This window comes from Micropterus dolomieu, linkage group LG07 (assembly GCF_021292245.1).
Source record: "Micropterus dolomieu isolate WLL.071019.BEF.003 ecotype Adirondacks linkage group LG07, ASM2129224v1, whole genome shotgun sequence".
Taxonomy (NCBI): domain Eukaryota; kingdom Metazoa; phylum Chordata; class Actinopteri; order Centrarchiformes; family Centrarchidae; genus Micropterus; species Micropterus dolomieu.
In genome coordinates, this window is record NC_060156.1 from 11586297 (window position 1) to 11610776 (window position 24480).

Genomic DNA, 24480 nt, shown 5'->3' on the forward strand with positions numbered 1-24480 from the left:
GAGGAGACAAACAACCACAGCTAAAATAATGACTCAATTTTATCTCTCACTTTGCTCTTCCATTCCACTCAGTCTCTAGAGAGCATTACTCATCTGTGCGCCAGGTAAAGGAAGTTTGAGTGCTTTTCAAAGAAGACGTAAACTTTCTGTTTTGCAAATAAATGCCCACAAGTTTCAAACCACTGGCTGCAAAAGACAAACAGAGGGCAAAAAAATTTGAGTTTCATTAAGATTTATTCATATGAAAATAATATAACAATAAGAACATTAGACATGTTTTAAACTGCATTACTGTAAGAGGGACCGTGTTCAGTGTCATGTCAAGGGCTGTCCCTGAATACAAAACATTTTATTTGAATAACAAATGCAGGATTTGTTCGCTCTTTGAACACACTGAATCACAAATTTGTTGGATTAGTTTTTGACATGAGGGACTTCTGCAAATAAATGCAGTCATGCAAAATGACAAAATTCTGCTTTTACATAGTGTAGCACTGTAGCAATACATATTTGTGAATATTTTTAGTGATTTTGCAAGTAACACTCCAAGAACTATCTCAAAAGAAAAGTAAAGGACCCAGCCCATCTTCATTTTACTAATGCACTAAAAAGGGCTGTCTCACACATTTTATATTTGAGTGCATCTCTAACAATATCATGTCCATCACAACATCTACACCTACTCAGCGTTCTATTCCATACTGTAATTTCCTTTTAAAGGTGCATTAAGTGATATTTTTCTGCCCTGTAGCACGAAATAACATATTAGTCTAGCCTAGCCTGCACACATTCCCAGACTTCCCTTTTAGCCGCCATCACAAGACACTTCACCGTCAAGCCCAAAAAGCAAACAATGCATTTTTATTTATTTTATTATTTTATATATATATATATATATATATATATATATATATATATTTTCATTCATTCCTTCTTCACTAGGTGTCTTACTAGTTACTGCTGTGACAATGTGACTCCTACTTTTGTCACTGTAGCTCTACCGGAGCCACAGCCGTGCTATTTAATTTCTTGGCTGCTAACAGAGGCCAATACAAGTCATGTTGTGCTTAACGCTCCATTTAACCTTGGACAGCTCTTTCGTTCAGTCCAGCTTGACATTTGTGTTAATGTATAATAAATGTTTTTTAGAACCTATAAGAGTATCCCTGGTCCTCGCTGGCAGGTACAGTGTAGGAATGTGCTTCTGTGAAATCCTTGATTGTCGAACACTGACCTACCTACCTACCTGCTGCTTGTGTTGGTGTCATTAAAGTGCAGACAAACTATGGGTAGGGAATCTTTTTAATTTATGTGATAAAAGCAGGTGTGTCCCGGCAGCTCGGTGCTGAGTAATTAACAGGTTAAAAGGCTGATGTGCTTTAGGCCCATGAGAGGTAGCTGGCCTTGTACTTATTATGCTGAAGTGTCAGAATTACTGATGTGGGTGTGGGTGGAGCCACTGACCGGAGAACAAGAAATGGCACAGTTATCTGCCACTTAACTATTGAATTAGTATAAAGTCAGACTGACGACTTAAGAACACTAAGAATTACCTAACTGCTCACTATTGTTATGAAACCTACTTACACCACCTTTGTTCATACACAATTTAGCTCCAGTAATACCTAAAGAGAAGTCCCAGAAAAAAAAGTCCCTCTTTCCTCTGATGGAACTATAGAGTCCTTTTGTATTTTAGGTGTTTCACTGTATAATTACCATGTACAAGAGGTCTATTTGGTCCACTGTGCTTGATTTTCCTGTGCTTCCTCTTTCTCCTGTACGCTAATAAGTTCTAGAAATTCACTCCATGCTGGGGATGTGGACAGAGGAAAGGCTGTGTGTGAGTGCAGACGTACAGTCCTTGGCCACCTGTAGGAAAACAAATTCAACTCAAAACAAGCCAGCAAAGCCCTACTGAAGCGTTAGAGAGGGGTTTGTGTCCTATTGGTCCATATAGAATAAATCCTTGAGTGTTACTCTCAACAATATTATTCTGGTCTGTAGATCACGCTCCCTCACAGCGGGTGTCCATACTCGATGTTGCGTCAGTTACACAGTTGTTTCGATCTTTTCGATGATCTCTATCATAGACTTGGAGGGGGAGAGCAGAGAGCAATCATCCTGATCCCAGAGGCTGCCAGGGCTGGAGTTCCCATCTGTGCTCAGCTCGTCCTCGTCCTCGTCCTCCTCCTCACTCTCCTCCTCGCAGGACTCCAAGTAGTGCAGGCCCAGCGCGTTGATGCCGGAGTCCTCGGAGCTGGACGGAGAGGAGCAGTGGTCCATTTTGGGGCCTTTTATCTTATCCACGGGGGAGGGATGTTTGTGTTCACTGTACACCTGTTGGACTGGCTGCACAGGTGCAGGTGCAGCAGGTGAGTGTTGTGTTGGCGGTGCAGGCTTCACTGGTTGACGAGGCTGAGCAGGTGTAGTGGGAGCAGGCGGGGGAGGGGTAGGAGGATGAGGTGGTTCTGGTAAGGGAGGCGGAGGGCGCTGCACGTAGCACATCTTTCCGTTAATGCGTTTGACTATGTAGTCGTCCACAAACAGATCCGCGATGACGCAGTACTTGGGCGACTCCAGGTGAGGCGGAGACTGGAAGCATGGGGCGAGCTTCAGGAAGCGCTCAGTCAGCGATACGGACAGGTCCATGGTGTTACTGTACTCTGTCCCAACAGGTGGCACGGCTGTGGTGGGCAGATGGCACACATTGGTCATGGGCTGGTACACATACTTGCCTAAAAGGAGGGAAGAAAAAAACAAACAAAAAATTGGATTTTAAAGCTGCTATAACCAATATTTTGATATTAACAGTGAATGAAATGGTGATGCTCATATCACCTGAGAAATATCACCTGACCCAGTTCGCCTAAGCTCTAAAGACTCTTGTAGCGTCTTTCAGCTCATTAGTTTTAGTTTTCGGCCCTGCATCTTTACTGTTTGGTTCCCTCTCACCATATTTGCCCCCAGCAGGCAGCTTTTTTCAGCTAAAAAGCCCTGATACACGCACTGTGCACTACCTTCTCAGCACCAAACAGCAGACAGACAAAGTTAGCTACTAACTGGTGAACATATTGGAGCATTTAGCAGCTAAAGAAACAGATATGTCTTTAGTTGTTAAGACACAAAAGCAGGGCTAAAAGGACTACATTCATCAGGTGTCCAGAAACACGACTTCAAATGAATGACAATGTTTTTCTGTGTCCGCTGAACATTTTAAAAAACAAAGTTAGTGTTGTGTTTAAAGTTTGTTTTTGTTTTTTCTTGAAGATTTCAAAAAGTGGCTTTTGTAGGCAGGATGAATAGTGTGTCTCTGATAACCTATCATCTGTCCTTTCTTGGAGGCAGCAGCAATTTTCACATCACAAAGCATTTCATTCTGCCAAAGGCAAAAAAAATACCTGCCTTGCCACCATGAGCTGAGGTTGAGCTGCAGCCAGAGTGTAACATAGTTTAAATTCCAGGCCATCAAGAGCATTGCAGCAACCATTTTGACCCTTACAACTTAGACTTGATTAAAAAATGATGAGATACTGTAATTTATAGGATTAAGATATAACAACGTTTATGGATAAGTATGACGTAATATACTGTATAGTGTATCATAAATCCTCTATGAGACAAAGACCATACTTGTTCTGGAAAATTGGCCACATTCATATATAAATTGTCTAGCGCCTTCCATGTGAGTTATGCCACCCATTTTGGCAACTCATGTACTGGTGGTGATTGTGCAAAATGACTGCTCCCAAATGTTACTCATTGTTTGCAGCCCACTGCCTCCAACTCTGGGCCGTGCTGCCTTAAGAGTGTGGCTCAGATGTGTGTTTAACTGGCTCCCTGGAGAGAGAGAAACTACAAAAGATGACAGGCCTACGCATCACTTCCCCTCACTCTGTGTCCTTGCCTTTTGTTTCACTGGCTGGGGGACCCACTCAATCAAAATCTTTTCCCAGGTTACATTGAAAACATCAAACTACTTCAAAGTAGGGAAGTGGCTCTGTTTTGCATCGTAAAATGGACAAAGTGACTTTGTAAATCTAATGAGACATTTTTCCACCACACAAAAGATATTTAGAAAATGAAATAAATCAGCTGAACATTTGTGTTATTTCTTTCCCACAAGAATAGTTTACCTCTTTATTAAAAGGACAGAAAACTGCATCATCCACCCATGTAAAGCGATTAAAAGAGTCTGTGACAATTGCTTGATGTCAGTATACTTTATAAACATAGTTAACACAAAACACAAGAGCTAATGTCGAAATAGACAAAGGGGGAAATGGTAGCCATCCTCCGTTTAATGAGAGAAACTCGATGGTCCATGTTCCGACGGAGACGAGTCAATCCAGGCAGACAAAATAGCGGCAACAAAGAGCTAAAGCGTTGTGGAAGGCAATGTGTTGACATTTAGTTTTTAGCATATTACATCTAATTGCGTTCATCCATCCAGAGTTTAAAATACCAAGAGCCATACTGGAGGACAGACAGATGCATGGGCAGACAAAACAGAAAGACATATGGAGCTAACACTACACCATCACTCGGTTGTCCTCAGAGTACTGCAGAAGGAACACAGCCTGTCTGTGGATTTACAAGGTGTCTGCAGAATGCAGAATGAGTTTGCACTAAGTTAGAATTATCACTGTTTCTGTCAGCCCCAGAGGAGAGTATGTAATCTCACAATGGAGAAGAGGAGAATCTTCATGTCATGTTTTCTAATACAAGAACTGGATGCTCTAATACTCAAATACTAAAAATATTCGGATTATTACAAATACTATACGATTACAAAATCTGTTACTCTTACAAATACTGTAGGTGGTGGTAATTTATTTGTCATGAAAATTAATTAATGTAGTTTGATAAACAAAGAAAAAATGTCAACCATTTGCAGGTTTCACCTACTCAGATATGAGGATTTGAAACTTTTCTGTGTAACACATGAAATTATATCTTAGGATTTTGGACTGCTGATCAGACAAAACAAGACATCTTAAGGTGTCACCTTGCGCTCGTAGATTTTTATTACTGTTTTCTGACATTTTGTAGATAAAGTAATTATTAGATTAATCAACATTCCAACATGCTAACACTAGCAATGTGCCCACAACGGTAGAGTAAAAGAAGGCTGCAGGCTCACAAAACATGGATGTGAATAATTTATCAACAACAATGGATGTAAAGAAAATTTTGTTTATTTACAAGAAAACTCAACAGGGCAACTTTAAAATTAAATTACTGTTAAAATGTTAGCTACTAGAAATCCTGCATGTGTGTCAATCCTGCATGTGTGTCAACTGGGAGCAACATTGTCCAACATATATGCACTCAACAATAGACATATATAATAATAACAAAAGTCATAACAAATCTGAACAGATGAGCTGAAGTACAGCTATGGTTCCTGTGTCCTTTCACTGTTCAGACTATCCACTAATAAAAATACAAACATTAACTGGCAGCCAGTCAACACTGTCAATGCAGATTCATTGATATTCAGTTGTACTCTACCCCTCTGTGTTTCCCAGTGCTGGATCCCTCACATGACAATGTCAGCGGCCTCTGCAACCTCTCCCTCCCTCGTGTGCATCTGTGCGTGTGTTTGTATTTCCATACTAACAAAGACCAGATGTCCGCAAAAAGAAAGAACAATATTGCGAAATTCTACAGTAGGACATGTTGCCATCCCTCACTTCTTAGTTTAGAGTCATGACATAAAATGTTTTCCTAAAATGGTGAGGCTGCTATTATATCTTTCTTATAGTCAACAAATCCCACAAAAAAACAAACAAACAAATCCAACAACGTGTTAGTTCATCTCTCAATACTTTCTGACTTGACTACTCTGCCTGCATCTTTCAATTTGGGTCATTAATATTAGTTTAAGATAGACACGCATTAGGTTTCAATATATAGCTATTTAAAAAAAAATAAATAAATAAAAGCTAAATCATTTCCTGCTTGGCACTGTGGTTTCAAGCACATGTTACTTAGAAAAGAGGAAACATTTGTGGACTATCTTCCATGGATTAATGCACATTTAGTGGGCTGAGTATTTATGGCAGCAGGATGGCACAGAGGAATAAGCTATAACAGGCTCTGGCTGCACAGAAAATACTTGTTTGGGTCTTTTAATGGGAGTACAACATGTAGAAAATCACCAGACTTATTCTTTATTAGAGAAGGGTTAAAAAGCAAAACCACCCCAAAAATTGTACAAAATAGCTACTGGTGATGTATCTAACAATTTTTTGACTTTTTGTTGTAAGGCAGTGTATTTTCATCTTCCTAAAGATAACTGGCCAAACATAGACAACGTGATGTTACCAGACATTTCCAGCTCTGCTATGAAGAAGATTGACAGAATAAAAAGAAGCGTCAACAGTAAATGTAAGGGTTTTGAGGCAGTGCTTCAGAATCAAAAATAGGAGCTTCTCTGCAGACCCACCACTTTACACCTACAATCATACTGAGAAAAATCAACTGCAGAGGAAACACAGACACAATGTTTTCCACTGACAGCAGCCTCAATAGACCAGAATAATATTAGGCCACAGGACATGTTGCACTTTGAGTAAAGCAAATGACTCCTTTCTTTTTCCTCAACTGGAAAGCCTTTCATCACGTTATCATTAATACAGCTGAAAGCAACAAGTTCATTGGAGACAGATGAAAGGAATTCTGGGGGATGTAGGAGACTACCGAAAGGAGATGTAAATGAGGATGTTCGGTACATCAAAAGAGAAAGTAACAGCTTTTCATTACAAAAGTGCAATTATGAATTCAGGATATCTACAGTTTAAAAGCGAGGTGGAGGTGACTCTTTCTCTTACTTTGACAGTCAGGAAATGAACTTTGTCAGTGGAAATACAAAGAAAGGTGTCCAAAGATATCACAAAATATCTAAACATCTGCAATATACACTAGGGAAACGTGAGATTCAGTATTAGCTTAATTTAAGTGTTGGAACAAGGTGATATATACAGCCAAAGGACGTTTTTAAAAATACAATAATGGGGAAAACAGGAAGTTACAGATTGTTCACTAGAGGAGGGAGCAGAGTGGAGGAGGTATGAGGAGGTCCAAATCTTCTGCTCCTACCTTGCATGCCTTCTCCACTCACTCCTGGGTCTGTTGCTGGCCAACAGCTGCACAGTCCCATTTAATAGAGATAGTCTCTCTGAATAATGCAGCAAGGGGTCTCTTCACTCTCTCTCTCTCTCAGACATTGTCACATTTCAACGTATATTTAACGTAGTACTCAAGATGAATGGGCATGACTGTCTCACACAGATTGTCATTTAAATATCAGCTTATATCAAAGCCTCAGTAGAGGCTGAGTCATTAACAACCCCCTCAGTTCGATTTTTTGTATGTCTGAGCAGAAGCCAGCAGTCTTTATGTGCAGACTGAGCAGATCTTCTACTGTAAATGCAACACACTAATTCAAAGCAGCATGTTGGCAAAACCAGGTGAACAAAAACAATTATTTTAGCAGATTTTCATCATTTATCAACAGCTGCTGCACCCATTTGACTGGTGGATACGGTAAGCTCACACATCCGCTGCTCTTTGTGTTTAAATCTGTCCCAACAAAGGCACTGCAGCCGGGGCAATAACATAAGTTTCAGGTTTCAGCCAAAGGGGACGGTCTGAACAAGCATCATGTGAAACTCCTTTCCTGTTTCCTGTCTCATGCCTCCAGAGGCAAAAGGCTTCTGACTTATATCCAGATTGAAATCCACTGTTTAGTCTGTCACCATGGTGAAAAAACGCAACCCTCTGGACTGTTTTTCCTGTGCAAAGTGAACAAGTAAGCCCCAAATCTTGTAAAGGCATTAAAAGCCTGGTCTTAAGACAATACTCACATGCCCAAATGTACTTTTAAAGAGTAACTGAAGAGAAACCGCCTTTCTCACAGCAGACATTTTGACTTGTCACAGCAGGAAAAGCACAGGTGTTACCATCATTAACGATGGCTCCGTTCTATTCAAGTGTCTTAGTAAGTCATTGCAGTGTGACAGTGAGCAAGCATGCACAATACCATGACCCTGAAACTGAATCAGCTAATTGGAATTCAGCCATTATTAACTCATTAACATGTGACATGCCAAAATGTCTTCCTGTGAAAATTGTTGTTCGTTAATGCAAAACGGGGGAAGCTAGCAAGTTGCTCTGAACGTATAATTATGGCACCAAATCATCTGAGAAGTAGCATTTAGATTCAACTCTGTACATAGTAAAAATGCCAAAAGGCATCACCACAACAACAAAGCATTCTAAAGTTCAGCTCAAAGCTAATATGTGGCTTCAGCAGTCTAAGTTCAAATCGAGTGGTATCATCTTTGTATTTTCTCACTGAGCCGTGATGAGGGGACAGTAACACAAACAGGGAATGTGGTATTGTATTAATACAGACTTGAAAATAATCTGCAACAATCCTTTAAAAACAAACATTTGTTTATCGCTAAACCTGTTTCCATCATTTGAAGAAGTGTATTTCCCCAAACATGAACAATCAATCAAAAAACATCCCTTCATGCCCGTGCAGACAATATATTGATCCTACAGTAAGATCTGAAGCTTTTTATTCTTCAGCACCCCGGTACATTTTGAATTGGTCACCAGATCAATCAATATAGGGCAGAGCTTCATCCAATAAGCCTTCATATTTCCCTTTAGAAATAGCTGCATCTACAAGAGAAGTACAAGTTCTAACATACAAAACTGGAGCTGACAGAGCACAAGTGGACTGACAAGACAGTTCAGGACTCATTAGACTCTGTTGGACTTTTTTAATTAGTAATTCATTGCTCTGTCTGGTAATTGTAATCAGTTAGTAGAGGACACAGAGAGAGAGAAAAAGATTCCGACCAGGTGGTTCCAGTTTCGCTGTGAGCAAAAGCTCTCATCAGACATGACATATTGGTGGTGACACTAAACACAGTTAATTACCGCTAATGAGAGGCTTGGACTGATGTTGTCACCAGCTGGGAACATGGCCTCCCACCTACATCCAATTCCAGTTTCCTCCATTTTCTCAACCAAAGGTTAACCAAAGCTACAACTTAGTGGAAACTACTGGAATGCCGTCAAAGCAATGACATCATTTTTTTTTACTGTAGACTGCAAATCATTAGAGCCGTCCCAGAGCAGAAACTGAGAGGAAGACAACCTGAAGATGTTAAGTCACAGGTAATCACTCCATCCTGCTCCGCTGGTAAGATAACGAAAATAATTTGTGTTTGGGAATTTTAATGCTGAGCCAAGTCACATTGACCTTTGGTATCTGTTTGCCTGGAAACCTATTAAAAATGTAATTAAAAACGCAGTCTAGCAAGGCTCCCTGTGGTGAATGCACAATTATCAGCTTCAGAACAAGTTTATACTCCAGGCGACAGTCACAGGCACGTTCGAAATGAAAATGTGCCGAGATAAGGGGTGTTACAACATTTCAGTCTTTGCATCTGGCGTTTTTATGCATCGCTAGAAAGAAGGGCGTGAGCCAAGCAGAGCAGGCGGGCGTTGCATGCAGAAGCACTCTGCTGCTATACTTTTCTCATTGGGTGTCCTGGTTCTGCCTGATTCAGCAGTCTAAGCTGGTTTATTCTCACTGTGCTGCATCACTGTCCTGCGAGGGCAACCTGTGAATTACAGTGGAAAGCGATGTGAAGGTGAGAAGCTCCATTATGATGTGGCTGGCTCTTCCTTCTATACAATAACAAACCCGAATTAAGTAATGGGGACAAAGCGCTCCATGTCCACCGTGCAGCACATATTCAGCCAGAGTGGTTAATATTTCAAAGCAGAAAGGAGGAGCAAATCTAAATGTTTACAAATGATGTAACACTGAGCAGGCTTTGCCGTGAAACATAAATCTCAGACGTAGCTCTAAATAAACACTTTTTTCGGCCACATCAGATATCTCAAATCGTTTGGTTCATTCTGGGCGGAGGCAGACATCTAAATCCAATGATTACATGGCAAAGATTACAATGTGACTTCTGCAGTTGCACACTATAAACACCCCGACTGACTGCTGCAGGGTGGATGGTTGATTGTGTTTTACACTGATCTGAGGATTTTCAGGGCAGCCGGCAATGGGATAAATTAGGGCAGTGCAAAGAGTCCTCCTGTCAGGTTCAGGCACAGCTATTGTGAATCTGTGATGGTGTCAAAGTGTCGGAAAGGGTTCAAATTGAGAGAAAGTGTCTGAGGTACATTGGTGGTGAAAATGTCAATGACACTTCTCAAAATGAAAAGAAAATCGCGCACATTTGAGTGGAGCTGCTGCCATGTGCTGTATTACCAATATAGTCTATTCAACAGTCAGTATAAATTATACTTATATTCATTATATTGTGGTAATACAATTTAGTTCAATTAATATTATCAAACATTTGGCCTGTAACTGAAGAATAGCAGCTGCTGAACTTGACTGACTGCTTGACTTTCCCTGAACATGTGAAGATTTTGTGGCCCAAAGGTCTGACTTTAAAGGATAATGATAGTGATATTCTAAATTTTTCTTACTGTTAACATGAAAGACATGAAACAACAGTATGTTAGTTAATCTCTCAGTACTTTCAGACACCCTACACTGTCTGTAGCCCATCTTTATATTTGGGTCAAAAATACGTAGTTAGTAAGGCTAAATTATTTCCTAAAACAGATGGGCACTGTAGTTTTTATCAAACATTACTCAACCAGGAATAAATAGTGCATGTCTTGGGGACTATTTTCAGCTGTGGGTTAATACACATTTGGTGGACTAGAGAGTATCTACTACACTTATATTGTGTGGATGAGTGACCTAAAATAAACTACAGTGCCCATGTTTATCATGATGAAGAAATAATGTGTTTAAAACGGTCTTTGACACAGAGGAACAAGCTATATCAGGCTTTGAATACACAGGCAACACTTCACACAAGCAACCAATTCATTGTTGGTTTTGGTCTTTCCATGCTGTGAACAGTTGTTGTTGACAGTAAGGAAAATATAGAATATCACAAGATGTTTCCTTTAAAGAAGAAATGAAAGTGATGACTCAAGCGAGTGACGTAACCAAGCATTTTCCAACGCATCTCCAAAAACAGAAAAGGAAGGTTAATGGGTGATCAAATGCATTTCTGCATTCAAGCATTTTTTTACATTTCTTTAGGTGCATTTCTTTATAGGCTATATAGGCATATTTAGGAGACAATGTGTGAAGGACACATTCTTGATATAACACAGACAGATGTGTTCATAACCATAACCTAGGCCAAGGCCTACTTGAAGTTCAGCACAAAGTGAATTGGAAGACACAGCAATATCAAAATGTACAATTATTTTTGTTATTTTAGTGTTTTCACTCCTTAAGGCCTTTAAACTTGAATTAGTTGTCTTTTAGATGCATGCAATTACTGAGAAAGAATTCAACATCATTAGAATTATAATAATCTGTGCACTGCAACAAAAAATTAAGAGTGTTCAAACAATAGGGACACTCAAGGACTGTATTGATACAATCAGTTTTTAGTCACTAAATGTTCATGGCATGTACTGAATTAGTATACTTACAGTATGGGCTGGATATAAAAAAAAACCCGTCCACACAAAAAACAAAACAAAACCAGAAGATGAGCAGCAAACACTGAAACCATGACCCTGAAGCATGAAATTCCCTTCCTTCTGAATATCGCAGCCTCCATTGTTTAGACTACATTAACTATTCATAAAAGGGCGTCTAAATGAAGGTTTGACTCTGATCAAGGATAAATGTGACTCTAGGTTTGACCTCAATATTGTTGCAATGAACAGGACTTAAATCAATTTGGAAGTTTGATCTAAAATGAAATAAATCCAATAGGGCAGCAAATATTTCCCTCTGAGCAAGTCTGAAAAATCAGTTTGATATCCAACCTTTACATAACCTCTCACAATGTGTCACATTTTGTTATAGCGTATCAAAATCCAGTTAATGTAAAGCTACATTTTGTCATTTTTAATTGATACACAGAATGAATAGTCTAAAGTGAGCCGATGCTTCTGCATTCACTACATGGCCATGACTATCAGTATATTTAGCCATCAGTGACAGTGAGATAGATTTCTGGTAATACAGAAAGCTATTAAACCATGTAAAACATACTTACAGTGACACCAGCCCAAGTGGCAGCACCAGTGCAGCTTGAAGCACTTCCCGTGGCTGTGAGTAGCGCAGATGGAGAGTCCATCACAAGGCAGGAAGTCTGGTCTCCCCGCGCAGCTCTTGGCCAAAGCCTGCGCCTCGTCCAACTTCTCACTCTTCGGACACTTCTGTGCTCCCGAGGCGGCCATGCCAACATTTCTTGGATCCAAACAAAAACAATAAACAAGAACGCACACCGCTTCTTCCGAGTAAACTACAACATAACCGTGAAGGACCGAGCCGAGGTTTTACGGTCCACGTAGCTCAGGAAGCTTTTCAAGTGGGAGGCAGACGCGAAAGACGGTGCAGGATCTCCGTGTCCAGCTCATCTGGGTATACTACTCACTCACACAAAGGGTGGAAACATATACCGTAAAAGCAGAACATCGTCAGTTAGCTAGGATATGTGTAATGTCATATTCAACGCCTCCCATGGTCGTGATCCACACATCTCTCCTTGCTCCCCTCGCGTCGGGAAGCTCCTCTGTGCGCTGGTGACGCGCGTACGGAACAACGGCGCGCATCTGAACTTCATCACACAACGGGAGGAGTCCACAAACACAAAGCCAGCTGCTCTGCGCACTTCAAACACATCCAGGCTTTCATCGGCCCCTCTAAAAACTTCAAAACGCCAGGGTCTTGATCTGAAATAAATAAGTGAATCCACCGAAAGATATTCGCAAATAGGCTACATATTCGTTCGGAATATCTGATAATTATATAACCTTGGTAATAATTCAGAGAAATATAGATAATTTAAAAAAAAAATTGGGGGGCGGGGGGGTCATGCATAAATCTTCCATTAAACAATGAAAGGTACAGAACTAGTGTAGTTGCAGACAAAATGGAGCATCGCAAGCTGCTCAGTCTAAAGCCTTCAGCCGCTAGATGGCAACCCCAACATCTGCTCGTTGCTGGGTGTGAGATTTATTTAGGAATGAGCCATTGATTTATATAAAAGCAGTTTAGTGCTTTGCGTCTCCCTCAGCTCTCCCCCGTCACCGCTGCAGCTGGGTCAGCAGAAAAAGAGACACACACCACGCGGAGAGCAGATTTCATTTATTCCTCCAAGGAAGATCTTTGAGGAAACGAATCAAATGAGATGTCGCAGTTACCTGAATATAGCCTACTGATGGTTAGAACAAACCAAACAATAGCTAAAGTTAATACTGTGTAAGAACTCCACACAAATCACAACAACAAACATTAAGTATAACATGTCATGTTGACGCATCAGATGATGATGTAGATGAGATTTGTTACATATTGTACATACAGTAAAAAGTGTACCACTAGATTACCATGATTCACAACCAAACAAGCCTAATATAGGAAAATCTTTTATGCAAATGTTGCAACTGGTGAAGCATGATTTATTACATTTTAAAACCCCTTGGTCTAACTGTAAATTGTGTTCTGGAGTGAAATATTTTATTACAGAATTAAACAATATATTCACTGACTTACCAGTTTCTTAGACACATTTGTCCAATTCCAATACAACAGCCCTGCAACACATCGAAAGCTTGTCATGTCAAGCAGACTCTTTGTTAAAGAGGGGGTTCATGCAGCTTGGTTATAGCAGAGTGGTTGCAGTACACAGAAAGTTGTTTCTAGTATTATGACAACAAATGATACAATCAATGTATTGCAAGTTGAATCAACATCTCCATGCAATGTCAACACAAACTCTTTAAGCTTCATAAAAGGTAGGATTTATTCCAGGGCTGTTGCATTGAATTCCATTATATTGTTGAGGTGTACCTAATAAACTGGTTACTCAGTGTAGGCTCACAGTCAGAGATGATTATTAATCACAGAAAGCCCAGCAGCCTTTCATAATAATCCATAATCACTGAAATTTATTTAACACACACACACACACACACACACACACACACACACACACACACACACACACACACACACACACACACACACACAAAAGATCAGTATAATCATTAACATTACAAGATCCTCATTATTCAAGTGAGTAAAAACATTAAAGCTGAAACATGTGAGATTTAAAGCTGGCTGTGGAGTTTCTTGATGACTTCCCTCCAGCTGTGGACAGGGGGGCTGCCACTGGCCACCAGCCTCCTGAGAAGGCTGCAGGGTTGCAGATATGGTACATCAGGGTGAGCATGGTGGTAGTGCTCCAGCCTCTCCAAGACCTTTGCCAGCCCTACCATGCCGGCGTAGAACATGGGACCTCCACGGTGGCTGGGCCATCCGTAGCCAAACACATAGATGACATCAATGTCTTCGGGTCCTGCAGCTATTCCATCCTCCAGGATGCGGAAGCCCTCGTTGATTAGGGCATAGAGGCAGCGCTCCAGCACCTCCTGGTGGTCAATGCGGCGTGCCACCAGGCCGTTCCGGGCCCGGTACTCCCTTAGGAAGCTGTGCAGCCAAGGGTCAGACATGGCAACCCGACTTCCAGGTTTGCCATACTGGTACCATCCCTGGCCAGTTTTTTGGCCAAACCGTCCCTGCTCACAGAGCAGATCCCCCAGGGGGCTGTACCTGCGGCCCTGCCGGATTCTAGCTGATTGACCGCTAGGCTCCGCCAGCCCGTCTCCCTTTCTGACTCTCCAGCCCACGTCGAGCCCAGAAAGGTCAGACATTCTGAACACGCCCATGGCAAAACCAAACTCCTCCAGCACTCCATCTACCAACTCAGGTGTAGCGCCCTCCTCCAGCAGAAAGAAAGCTTGTTCGATGTATGGCTTCAGCATGCGGTTCCCCACAAACCCCCGGCAGTTACCAACAGCCACACTGACTTTGCCCATTTTCTTTCCCAGTTGCATGGCAGTGGCAACAGCTTGAGGAGAAGACCGTGGCCCGTAGACCACCTCCAGCAGCTTCATGACATGGGCCGGGGCAAAGAAGTGCATACCGACCATCAGCTCGGGGTTGCGGGTTTGTGAGGCCAGGTGGTCCACGTCTAGTGCAGAAGTGTTTGTGCACAGGAAGGTGCCTGGTTTACAAACGGCAGACAGCTGTTGGAAGACTTTTGTCTTCAGGGCCATGTCCTCAAACACAGCCTCGATGACCAGATCGACGTCTGCTACAGCCTGGATTTTCCGGCTGTAACTGATCCCATCTAACGCAGGAGCCACCCCACGTCTCTTAGCTCCTCGCTCCAACATTCCGGATATTGCCTGCTTTGCCTCCATCAACTGCTGCTCTTGGGTCTCCACGGCAACCACAGACAACCCTGTCTTAGCCAGGGCCACTGTTATGCCTCTCCCCATGGTGCCAAGACCTTAGAGGACACAATAACATGGTGAAATGCCTCAGTATCACAAGTCACGCTAAAATATCACAGATATTTCTGACCAAAAAAAAATGACAGTATATAAACAAGTATAAGTCACAGAAACTTTTGGGCACTATACACAAGGCTACACTGTCCATAGTTTTAGACTGGCAGCATAAAGTTTTTCCAAAGCTTGCAATTTTAATGCGCAAGCTGCTGAGCTTCACATATCCAGATTGTCATACATCCAACCTTCCCTGCAGGGAAGAGACAGTTCATGCATTTACACTGAGCTGAACTGTAAATGGGGGCTTAGCTTCCACAGCAACATGAATTTGGAGATGCCACACAGATAGCTTGATGAGTCAACGTGCTTGTGCTTATTGAAAGCTCAAACAAATAGAAATTAAAAGCCCAAAGCTCTTACCAATGACAGCGACTTTATGTATAGGTCTGGGCTTGCTTGTATCCCACCGAGCTCCACTGGGCATGCTCCACCTGCCAACGGCTCTCTGAGCAAAGAAACAGTATTGCAGGGCGTGGGCCTGGCCTGAGGTGAAGAGAGTGGCCATCAGTGCTTTCTCCCGCTCCATGCCCAGCGTGTAAGGCAGGGTGGCGGCTGCCCGCACTGCTTGGACACACGCAACTGGTGCTATAGCTCCGCGGGCACTCTGACGCACCTTCTGCATCACCCCCTCAAACAGAGCATCCAAATCAGACAGGCGTGGACACGGATAAGTGCTTATACGGCGGGCATCCAGGGACCGACCTGAAATAGAAACATGGAAGACAAGTGACTCCAGAGAAATGACTTTATTTTACTTGCAGTTCTTTCACTTTTGCTGTTAGTTAAAAGTATTGAGTAAATCCATGATTTATTCTGGAATGGCATTACTGTACGGCAGCATAATTTTATTTTGTAAACTGAGCAGTGCTTCCTAGTTTCCATTAATGCTTTTTTCCTACTTTGTCAGCCAGCACTCTAGTCTGGGTATAATTGGCCACTCAATCACTAGATACCCCAGTAGCTTCTAAGAGTAGAGTGATTTGACAGACCATTTCCAAGATAATTGGAGGGACTCTGCCAGTGCACTATTACAGTTCACCTTGAAAAACACAGATCTGAAACGAAATGAAAATCAACTATTTAGTGGGGGGGGGGGGGGTTGGTGATTCCCAGGCTTGTTAAACTACATCAGAAGATTTAATATTAGAACCTCAGCAGTTTACAACACAACTGTTTGCAGTGAAATAATCCTGGGAACAATGAGAGTGAAGAAAGAGGCCACTCTGCTACAACCTTATTAGAAGCATCTTAATTCCCATTCCTGTCTCCTCTGACATGATTACATGAGACAGTAGTCAGAATCCTTTACAGCTCCACTGAATTACACTCAGCCGTGGGTCTGGGCCAGAAACTGGGTCACCATGGCAAAGCTTAAAGGGACAGCAACCAAATCTGATCGGTTATCTTTACTTAGTCCAACAACTAACAATTTTATCGAATACATTTGAGTCAGTATCAATACATGACGGAAAAGAACGAATGGTGATGGTCATTTCAGGTTATATAAATGTACATGTTCACACCGAAATGCCAAGGAGATTCTGTGTGGCAGTGCAATGTCATTCCAATGTACTTTAGGAGGGCATTATTATAGCAGTTAATCTGTAAAATGGTTGAGCTGTGTCAATGGATTTGTTGTGCAGTGAGTGGAAAGCCTGGTCGTCCTGACAGATGTAGCGGGCAGATGTTGAAACTACTGGGGTAAAAAAAAAGTTAATCTCGTCACCAGCAGAGACTTGACTCGTGATCGTGACATGTGTGGAGAGTGTGTGTGTGTGCCCACACATGCATCAGTGCACAAGTGCACAAACTGCTTTTTGCTTAAATATGTGACCCATGTGCCAGCTTTACTGCTGTGTAGTGTTTTATGGTCGCATCTATGGATGTGTCAGACTAAATCTATCCTGTGCTGGTACCATCTCAGTGTCAAATAAATTCACACTTGGTTTGTAAATTTAGACACATTTCCTGTCCCCATTTAACACCCCTGCTAATCAACTCAAGACTGGAGTATCCGTCAGAATCGCCACAGATTTCAGTCCCATTTCCTCAAATCTCCCATCTTGTATGCTGTTGGCTTCTCTGTCTGACTCGCTCTAAGCCTCAGCTTTACTAACAACACTCACTTTCTCACCCACTCAAAGTCATCTTGGCAGTGTTGTGTGGGAAAAAGGCATTTGTAAAAAAGCATAAGACTGCAATCATCTTTTGATTGTGAAATGTTGTTCTACACGCAATGCTGTAGACTTACTGTTGACATTTTGCACAGTTCTAGTGAGATTGTTTGTTAAAGCGCAATATTAGTCAAACTAAACGCCAAGTGAACTGGCAACAAACATTTGAAGGTGACATCTCTGAAAGATGTTACTTGCTACAGTGTAGTCATGAAAACATATTTTCATGTTGATATCATGCATAAGAATCAAAGGCTGTACAACCAGGGCTCTGCTTCTACAAGGCTGAACAAATAAACTTTCCCCTCATGTACTCTGATAATGTTTACTCAAACAAAACACACAGCAGAGTGGTTGGTTATTGGTTGTGTATTAATTTACAATACCAGAGGGGTTAAAAAATTTGCCTAAAAGTAACAATTTGCCGATTTTAGAAATAAGCTTATTCACACTCTTGCTGAGAGTTAGAGGAGAGGTTTGATACCACTCTCATATCTGTATGTTAAACACGAAGCTAAAGCCAGAGGATGGTTAGCGTAGCTTAGTATAAGACTGGCAGCAGGGGAGAAACAGCTAGCCTGGCTCTGTGCGCCCAGCCAAGAAATAGTCAAGCATGTAACAAAACCACAACTTGTTGTTTTTCCACTGGTTTTTGTACAGATTAAACGTGTTAGTGAGCTTTAGAGGTGCTGCTGAAAATCATCCTCTGCACAAGTTATAAGCAGCACTGCACAAATTTAAGCATTGCAGAAAAATTCACAATAAATCAATCTTAAATGTTTAATTTTTAATTCAAGCTGAACCTTCTAGTGTCAGTATTGTAACAATGTAGCAAATCTGAATGGGATATCCTTTACTCAGACCGAGTCCTCCTAAACTGCAGGGACATGGCACACTTTAGCAATCCATTCAGTGGGTAAATGAGTCGGATTCACGTGCAGAGGGAAAGTCCTCATCCCCCTACATGAGTGGCAAGTGTCCATTATTAATATTCTAGGAAAGTTTGTCCCTTTTCGACCTTCTGAATAATACAGCAAAAGCAGTGAAGACATCAGAGCACATCTGACAGAGCCATGAAACATTTATGGCTTCTGTGGTGGAGAATCTGCCTGCCGTGTTTTCTGCTTCCTTTGACTTCCACAACCTACATGTCGGCACTTCTTGATGTCAGGCCCAAAATAACTGCTCTGGGAGGGATTTCTCGTCCCTCCGCTGACTTAACTTTTATACCAGTGAAGAGTGTGTGGATTTCATACCAGTGGGTACCTTGTGCTGGGTTTTGTGTCTCACCTACAACACTCAAGGCAAACTTCACAGCTGCATCCACAGTGTTGTGATCAGTAACCTGATCCACTATTCCAAGTTGCAGTGCCTCAGCAGCAGTCACATGGCGGCCTGTGGGAGACATGAAGGGCGTCAAAGGTCTAATTGGGTGACATGTGACATTTCAAATTAGCAGATGAGGAATAACAAGCTGTCCAGGTGGCCTAGTGGTTAAGACAAACCCCTGTTAGATTCTGACATTTATCAAATAAAGACAAAATGCCACAAATACAAACAGCAAATTGTAGTTTGTCTAAATTTATTTATTATATGAACAGAGCAGTGAACCACACAAATGGCTTCTCTGGCAGTGAGCATGGTAAAACTAAACATATGCTGACCTCTTCTGGTCATCAGAGGAAACTCAAATGGGTAACAGCAGCTGCACTCTGGTGTATAAGGTGTATGTATAATCAACAGATCTGCCAAGTCAATCTTAATAATTCATTTTCATAACTATAATATGCAGGGACATCTGCATGTTGCGTTCCTTTTATACCACCACTAAAATACAAACAGAACCCAGTAAGAAAAAAGGTGCCTCCTTCATTTTTATTGATACTTCCCTGTTCCTAGTTGGATCTGAACTTCTATTGTCTGTAATAGTCAGGAAAGTTTAACCCATCTTTGCTACCTGTGGTGATGAGGTCTAAGGCAGCTGGGATGCCGATGAGCCTTGGCAGACGTTGGGTTCCCCCCGCAGCTGGCAGCAGACCTAGAGTCACCTCTGGAAGCCCCAGTCTAGCCTGAAAGACACAAAGGCATAAAGTTTGATGAATGGAAGGTGATAAACTGTGTGAGCTGTGAGACAGCTTTCTCTGGCCAGAAAATACATTAGATGAATTATTACATGCCTAGAGGGGTAAAAAAAAATCTTTTACATGAATTAAAAATGTGCAGTGGTCGAAACCATCCATCCATCCATCCATCCATCGTCAACCGCTTATCCTGAGTACAGGGTCACGGGGTAGTGGTCAAACACGTTTTAAAAAAAATTAACCATACAAAATTGAACGGGTCATATTTCTAAAAACTCTGCAAACATAGTAATTCAATGAACAGTCACTCTGTAACATGTAAGACACCACTGTCAGTTAGACACTGACGCGGGTTGACACTGACAGAGTGACAGAGAGAGATCTGAAGAATGAACTAACTTTAGAGTGGGCGATTCGATAATGACAGCCAAGTGCCAACTCAAGGCCTCCGCCTAAAGCGCTTCCCTCTATGGCTGCCACCACCGGCTTATTTGCAGCCTCGATGGCGTGGATCATCGGTACCAGTGGAGGCCCGGACATGTTTGTCCCAAACTCCTTGATGTCTGCCCCTGTTATAAAAAATGAAATTGATGATGCTGTCAGGGGTTCAAACTGTAATATGAGGTGCATCTGGTTAAGCAAAAATGTGTGTTTTGTGGATGTTATATTGAGGGATTCCCATATACACCACAAGGCTCATAAATATTTTTCAATAATTCATGTTTATTAAATAACACATAGTTGCAATTGTTATTTAATAAACTTGAACTGTTCTATAAGAACTATAACAATATTTATACCAGCCTCTTTGGTTGCGATGATTTGTCATAATGTGACTCCTGCTCTCATCAGCATTCGTGAAGGTATTTTTGTGAATGCTGTGCATGCAGCATTTCTACGTGTTTCTGCTCCTTATTTATTCATTTATTATTAATGATGTCTGATGTCTTTTTACATGCATTTTATTATTTACTGTTTCTATACTGTGTTGTCCAGTTTCTTTCTCCTGTCTGGTGTGTCGTTTTTCCTTGTGTCTTGCTGCATCTGAGATACCAAACAGAATTTCATTGTATCGATTACAATGACAACAAACTTCCTTATGTCCTTATGTTTTAGATGAAATCTGGTTCCAATTTATATAAAACAAGGGTAGAAATATCCTCTCTCTTTGTTTACTCCCATGGTTGCTTCCAGGCTGAAGTGTATTCCGCAAACCACCACAACACGACACAAATTATAACATTTAAATTCATGGAAACTGCTTTTCCTTCACAATGTGTTGCTTTGGACCAGTTGTAGTCAACAAGAAACATTTTTAGTAGTTTAACTAGGGAAACTTACATATATAACAATTCAAAGTAGTGCAGTGACAGACTTTTAAAATATGTGCTTCAAATGTACTAGATAATGACATTCAAGTTAGATTAAATTGTTTGACTGATAATTAACTGGAATATTATTAATTTGAATTTTATAGCTGTAAGTTGTGCCTTTTTAAAAATATTTTCAAAAATCTTATCTCTGTCAAATAAGGATGGTTTACAATTGAAAGTGACAATAACAACAACTGATTTGGGGTTGTGTTGCCATTGTGAAGTTACAGGAAATAGAAAAAAACATACCTCCGCAGAATACTCCATTCTGGCCACAGATGACCACAGACTTAACCTTTGGGACACTGAGTGCTCTCTCCACCGTATCAACGATGCCCTGCCTCACTGCTGCACTGTATTAAAAAAAAGACACATGTTCTTACATGATACTGGATTTACACTATCGCTGAAGTCAACTTTTTTGTTACACTTTAAATTGTTATCAGCCAGGCTTTAGGGACAGTACAGAACTTTCTGCTCTACATTCTTTACAAATTTAAGGATAAAATTTAGATATAAACAAACAGTCATGAAAAGGGGCACAGTGGAATCTATTAAATTCGGCATATGTGCATTATTTAGAATTTCACATCAATTATATATGGAATATGTTTCTGTAAAATGGGGCAGTGGTGGCCTAAAAAGAAAAGTGGGGAGGATCAATCTTTGCAAAATTGCCCCTCCCTATATAGCACAACTGAGGTGCCCTTAAGCAAGGCTTTTAACCCTTAACTGCCTTAGAAGAGCTCAGTGACCCACAGATCGGGTTTGTTTGTATGTGCAATACCATAGTACAATACTAAGTAAAAGTCCTGAACTCAAAGTTGTACAGAAGTATAATCTGGAAAATTTAAAGTATCAAAAGCAAATTCATATATTCTGGATTCATTACACATAAAGTGAAATATTTCAAGCCATTTTGTTTTAATCTTCATGATCTAAGCTTTCAGCCCATGGAAAATCTATTGTCTCAAAATATTGAAGAATAAAGAAATTATAATACAGAAATGTCGACCTGAGAAAAGCTGTAATCAGCTAACTCAAAACATCTGCAAAGGTTTCCTGAGCCTTTAATCTCTCAGTCTGGTTCTGTGAAGTGCAAATGGACTTTTCTACGATATTCAAATGTTTTTTATGAATCTGTAAAGTCCTTGTACTTAGTTACATTTCACCACTGATATAGATAACAAAGCGCACACACACATGCACACTTTGGACGGCTCTGAGTCTATGAAATGCCCCCAACATATATGTTTGCAGTACATTCTCTTCCCACACGATATAAAAATGTTTAACACCACACCAAAGACACTCCGCAGCCTTGTTTTTGACTTCAGCTCACCTGAGTGCGTTAACAGGCGGATTTTGGAGAGTAATCAAGCCAACAGCCCCCGAAACAAGAGTATATTGAGCCATCGAGCCCGTCGATCAAACACTGCAAGTTATCGCACTTCTTTTAGGTTGTGCAGACTGAACTTTGAAACTTCGCTGCTGCTGGCAGGAATACATCACCTTTATTACAATTTTACTCCATGAAGCCAAACGGTCTTTTTCGTCTTCTCGGTTTCTGCTGTCTTCTGGCAACCGCTGGGAGCACTACCCCACCATCTGGCGTGGAGGCTAACAAAAAGTGTAGATTTGAGTTTTATAGTAATAAGTTATCTGTCTCTCAGTGAAGGTGTAGTTACAACTCTTACTAATGTAAGATGGAAAGCATGGGATTCACATTGACTTTTAAAATGTTGATTAGTAGCACAGACTGAGCAATACGGATGCACATCTCTCAGTAAATAATAAACATCACTTATTCAGTCAAGTCAGTATAAATTAGGGCTGGAAAATAATACAATATTGTATTATTTTCCAGCCCTAACCCAGATAGCAAGACTACATTGAATAAATATTGATAAAAAAATGTTGAATCAGTATCAGTAATACAGATGAAAAACGACCATGTATGAGTGTGACATTGGAATGATATTGATTTATAGTTGTCCCGATTATACTTGATTAAGCATTGATTTGTAGTTGAATGCGTAACAACAACAATGTTGAAAAATCATCTATTTATAGTTGACCGGAAATGACATGATATTGAAAAGCCATTGATTTATAGTTGATGGGGAAACATGATTGAAAAGATGTCTATGAAGATTCTCAGTCATCCAGGTCATAGTTATCCAACGAAGGTTAAAATCAAGGGCAACTGGACTTGGTTGAAGATACTGGAAGACGTTTCGTCCCTCATCCAAAGGACTTCTTCAGTTCTGACTGACTGGCAGGGAAACAGGGAAACTTCAACCAAGTCCAGTTGCCCTTGATTTTAACCTTCGTTGGATGATTGAAAAGTCACTGATTTATAGTTGACCAGGAAACATGATTGAAAAGTCATTGAATTATTGTTGACCGGGAAACGTGATTGAAAAGTCATTGAATAATATTTGACCGGGAAACATGATTGAGAAATCATCGAATTATAGTTGACCGGGAAACATGATTTAAAAGTCATTGAATAATAGTTGACCGGGAAACATGATTGAGAAATCATCGAATTATAGTTGACCGGGAAACATGATTTAAAAGTCATTGAATAATAGTTGCCCGGGAAACATGATTGAAAAGTCATCTATTTATAGTTGACTGGGAAACATGATTGAGAAATCATTGAATAATAGTTGACCGGGAAACATGATTGAGAAATCATTGAATTATAGTTGACCGGGAAACATGATTGAAAAGTCATCTATTTATAGTTGACTGGGAAATAGGATTGAACAGTCATTGAATTATAAATACCATTGAAGTCATGTTGATTTTTAGTTAGGCTATCATTTAAACGTTGTTTCAATAGTAAAATTGGTTGAAATAACATTGAAGTCACGTTGATTTTTAGTTAGGCTTTGATTTCAACGTTGTTTCCGTAGTAAGATTGGTTGAAATAACATTGAAGTCACGTTGATTGTTAGTTAGGCTATCATTTCAACGTTGTTTCAGTATTTTCCAACATCAGTCTGATGTTGATTCAATTAGCGTTGAGAGCAGAATGCTGATTCAACATAGTTTCAATTATGTTTGCTATCTGGGAATACTTATCGCAACATAGTCTTCCTCAATAACAATATAAGCAATATTCAATAAATATTTAATAAATGCTTCAATCATGAATGAATTAGCACTTACTTTTTCTATTAAGATATTTATTTTGGTGAGGAAAAAGGGACTATATATTTCACTTAATTTTACTTGTGCACATTTGTTGAAAACAGTTTTTATCATAACAGTTCTGAATGTTCTGCCTCAAATTAGTGAAGTGATCAACTGTTTGGCATCAAGTGTTTGTTCTGACCA

The 24480-nt window shown here is 40.6% G+C and overlaps 2 protein-coding genes across 5 annotated transcripts; both read right to left on the reverse strand.

Moving 5' to 3' along the window:
• Positions 1-215: 215 nt before the first annotated feature.
• zgc:162707 (UPF0524 protein C3orf70 homolog B) lies at positions 216-12754 on the reverse strand. The gene is made up of 2 exons (XM_046054764.1): positions 12141-12754; positions 216-2735 (listed from the first exon to the last, which is right to left on the reverse strand). Exons 1-2 carry the CDS (start codon positions 12322-12324, stop codon positions 2050-2052), a joined length of 870 nt encoding a protein of 289 aa, XP_045910720.1. The 5' UTR covers positions 12325-12754; the 3' UTR covers positions 216-2049.
• A 465-nt stretch (positions 12755-13219) lies between these two features.
• On the reverse strand, positions 13220-22723 carry ehhadh (enoyl-CoA, hydratase/3-hydroxyacyl CoA dehydrogenase). Of its 4 annotated transcripts, XR_006825697.1 has the most exons (8): positions 22475-22636; positions 21382-21485; positions 20159-20328; positions 19636-19747; positions 18969-19073; positions 15865-16206; positions 14084-15443; positions 13220-14044 (listed from the first exon to the last, which is right to left on the reverse strand). XR_006825697.1 is itself a non-coding variant. In XM_046054066.1 (7 exons), exons 1-7 carry the CDS (start codon positions 22546-22548, stop codon positions 14200-14202), a joined length of 2151 nt encoding a protein of 716 aa, XP_045910022.1. In that variant the 5' UTR covers positions 22549-22636; the 3' UTR covers positions 13220-14199. The 4 variants fall into 4 exon arrangements, 3 of the variants coding, with proteins under 3 accessions (XP_045910022.1, XP_045910024.1, XP_045910023.1); XM_046054066.1 differs by having other exon boundaries at positions 13220-15443; XM_046054068.1 differs by lacking the exons at positions 20159-20328; positions 22475-22636 and adding an exon at positions 22645-22723 and having other exon boundaries at positions 13220-15443.
• Between the last annotated feature and the right edge of the window lie 1757 nt (positions 22724-24480).

What these genes read in the sequence shown, in the direction of transcription:
- zgc:162707 (XM_046054764.1), bottom strand. Translation starts at nt 12,324, where the DNA reads ATGGCCGCCTCGGGAGCACAGAAGTGTCCGAAGAGTGAGAAGTTGGAC. An exon ending in CCACTTGGGCTGGTGTCACT is followed by an intron (nt 2,736 to 12,140) that starts GTAAGTATGTTT and finishes CCCTCCTTTTAG; the next exon opens with GCAAGTATGTGTACCAGCCC.
- ehhadh (XM_046054066.1), bottom strand. Translation starts at nt 22,548, where the DNA reads ATGGCTCAATATACTCTTGTTTCGGGGGCTGTTGGCTTGATTACTCTC. An exon ending in CTTAGACCTCATCACCACAG is followed by an intron (nt 19,074 to 19,635) that starts GTAGCAAAGATG and finishes TGTCTCCCACAG; the next exon opens with GCCGCCATGTGACTGCTGCT. An exon ending in GTTTGCCTTGAGTGTTGTAG is followed by an intron (nt 16,207 to 18,968) that starts GTGAGACACAAA and finishes TTTCTATTTCAG; the next exon opens with GTCGGTCCCTGGATGCCCGC.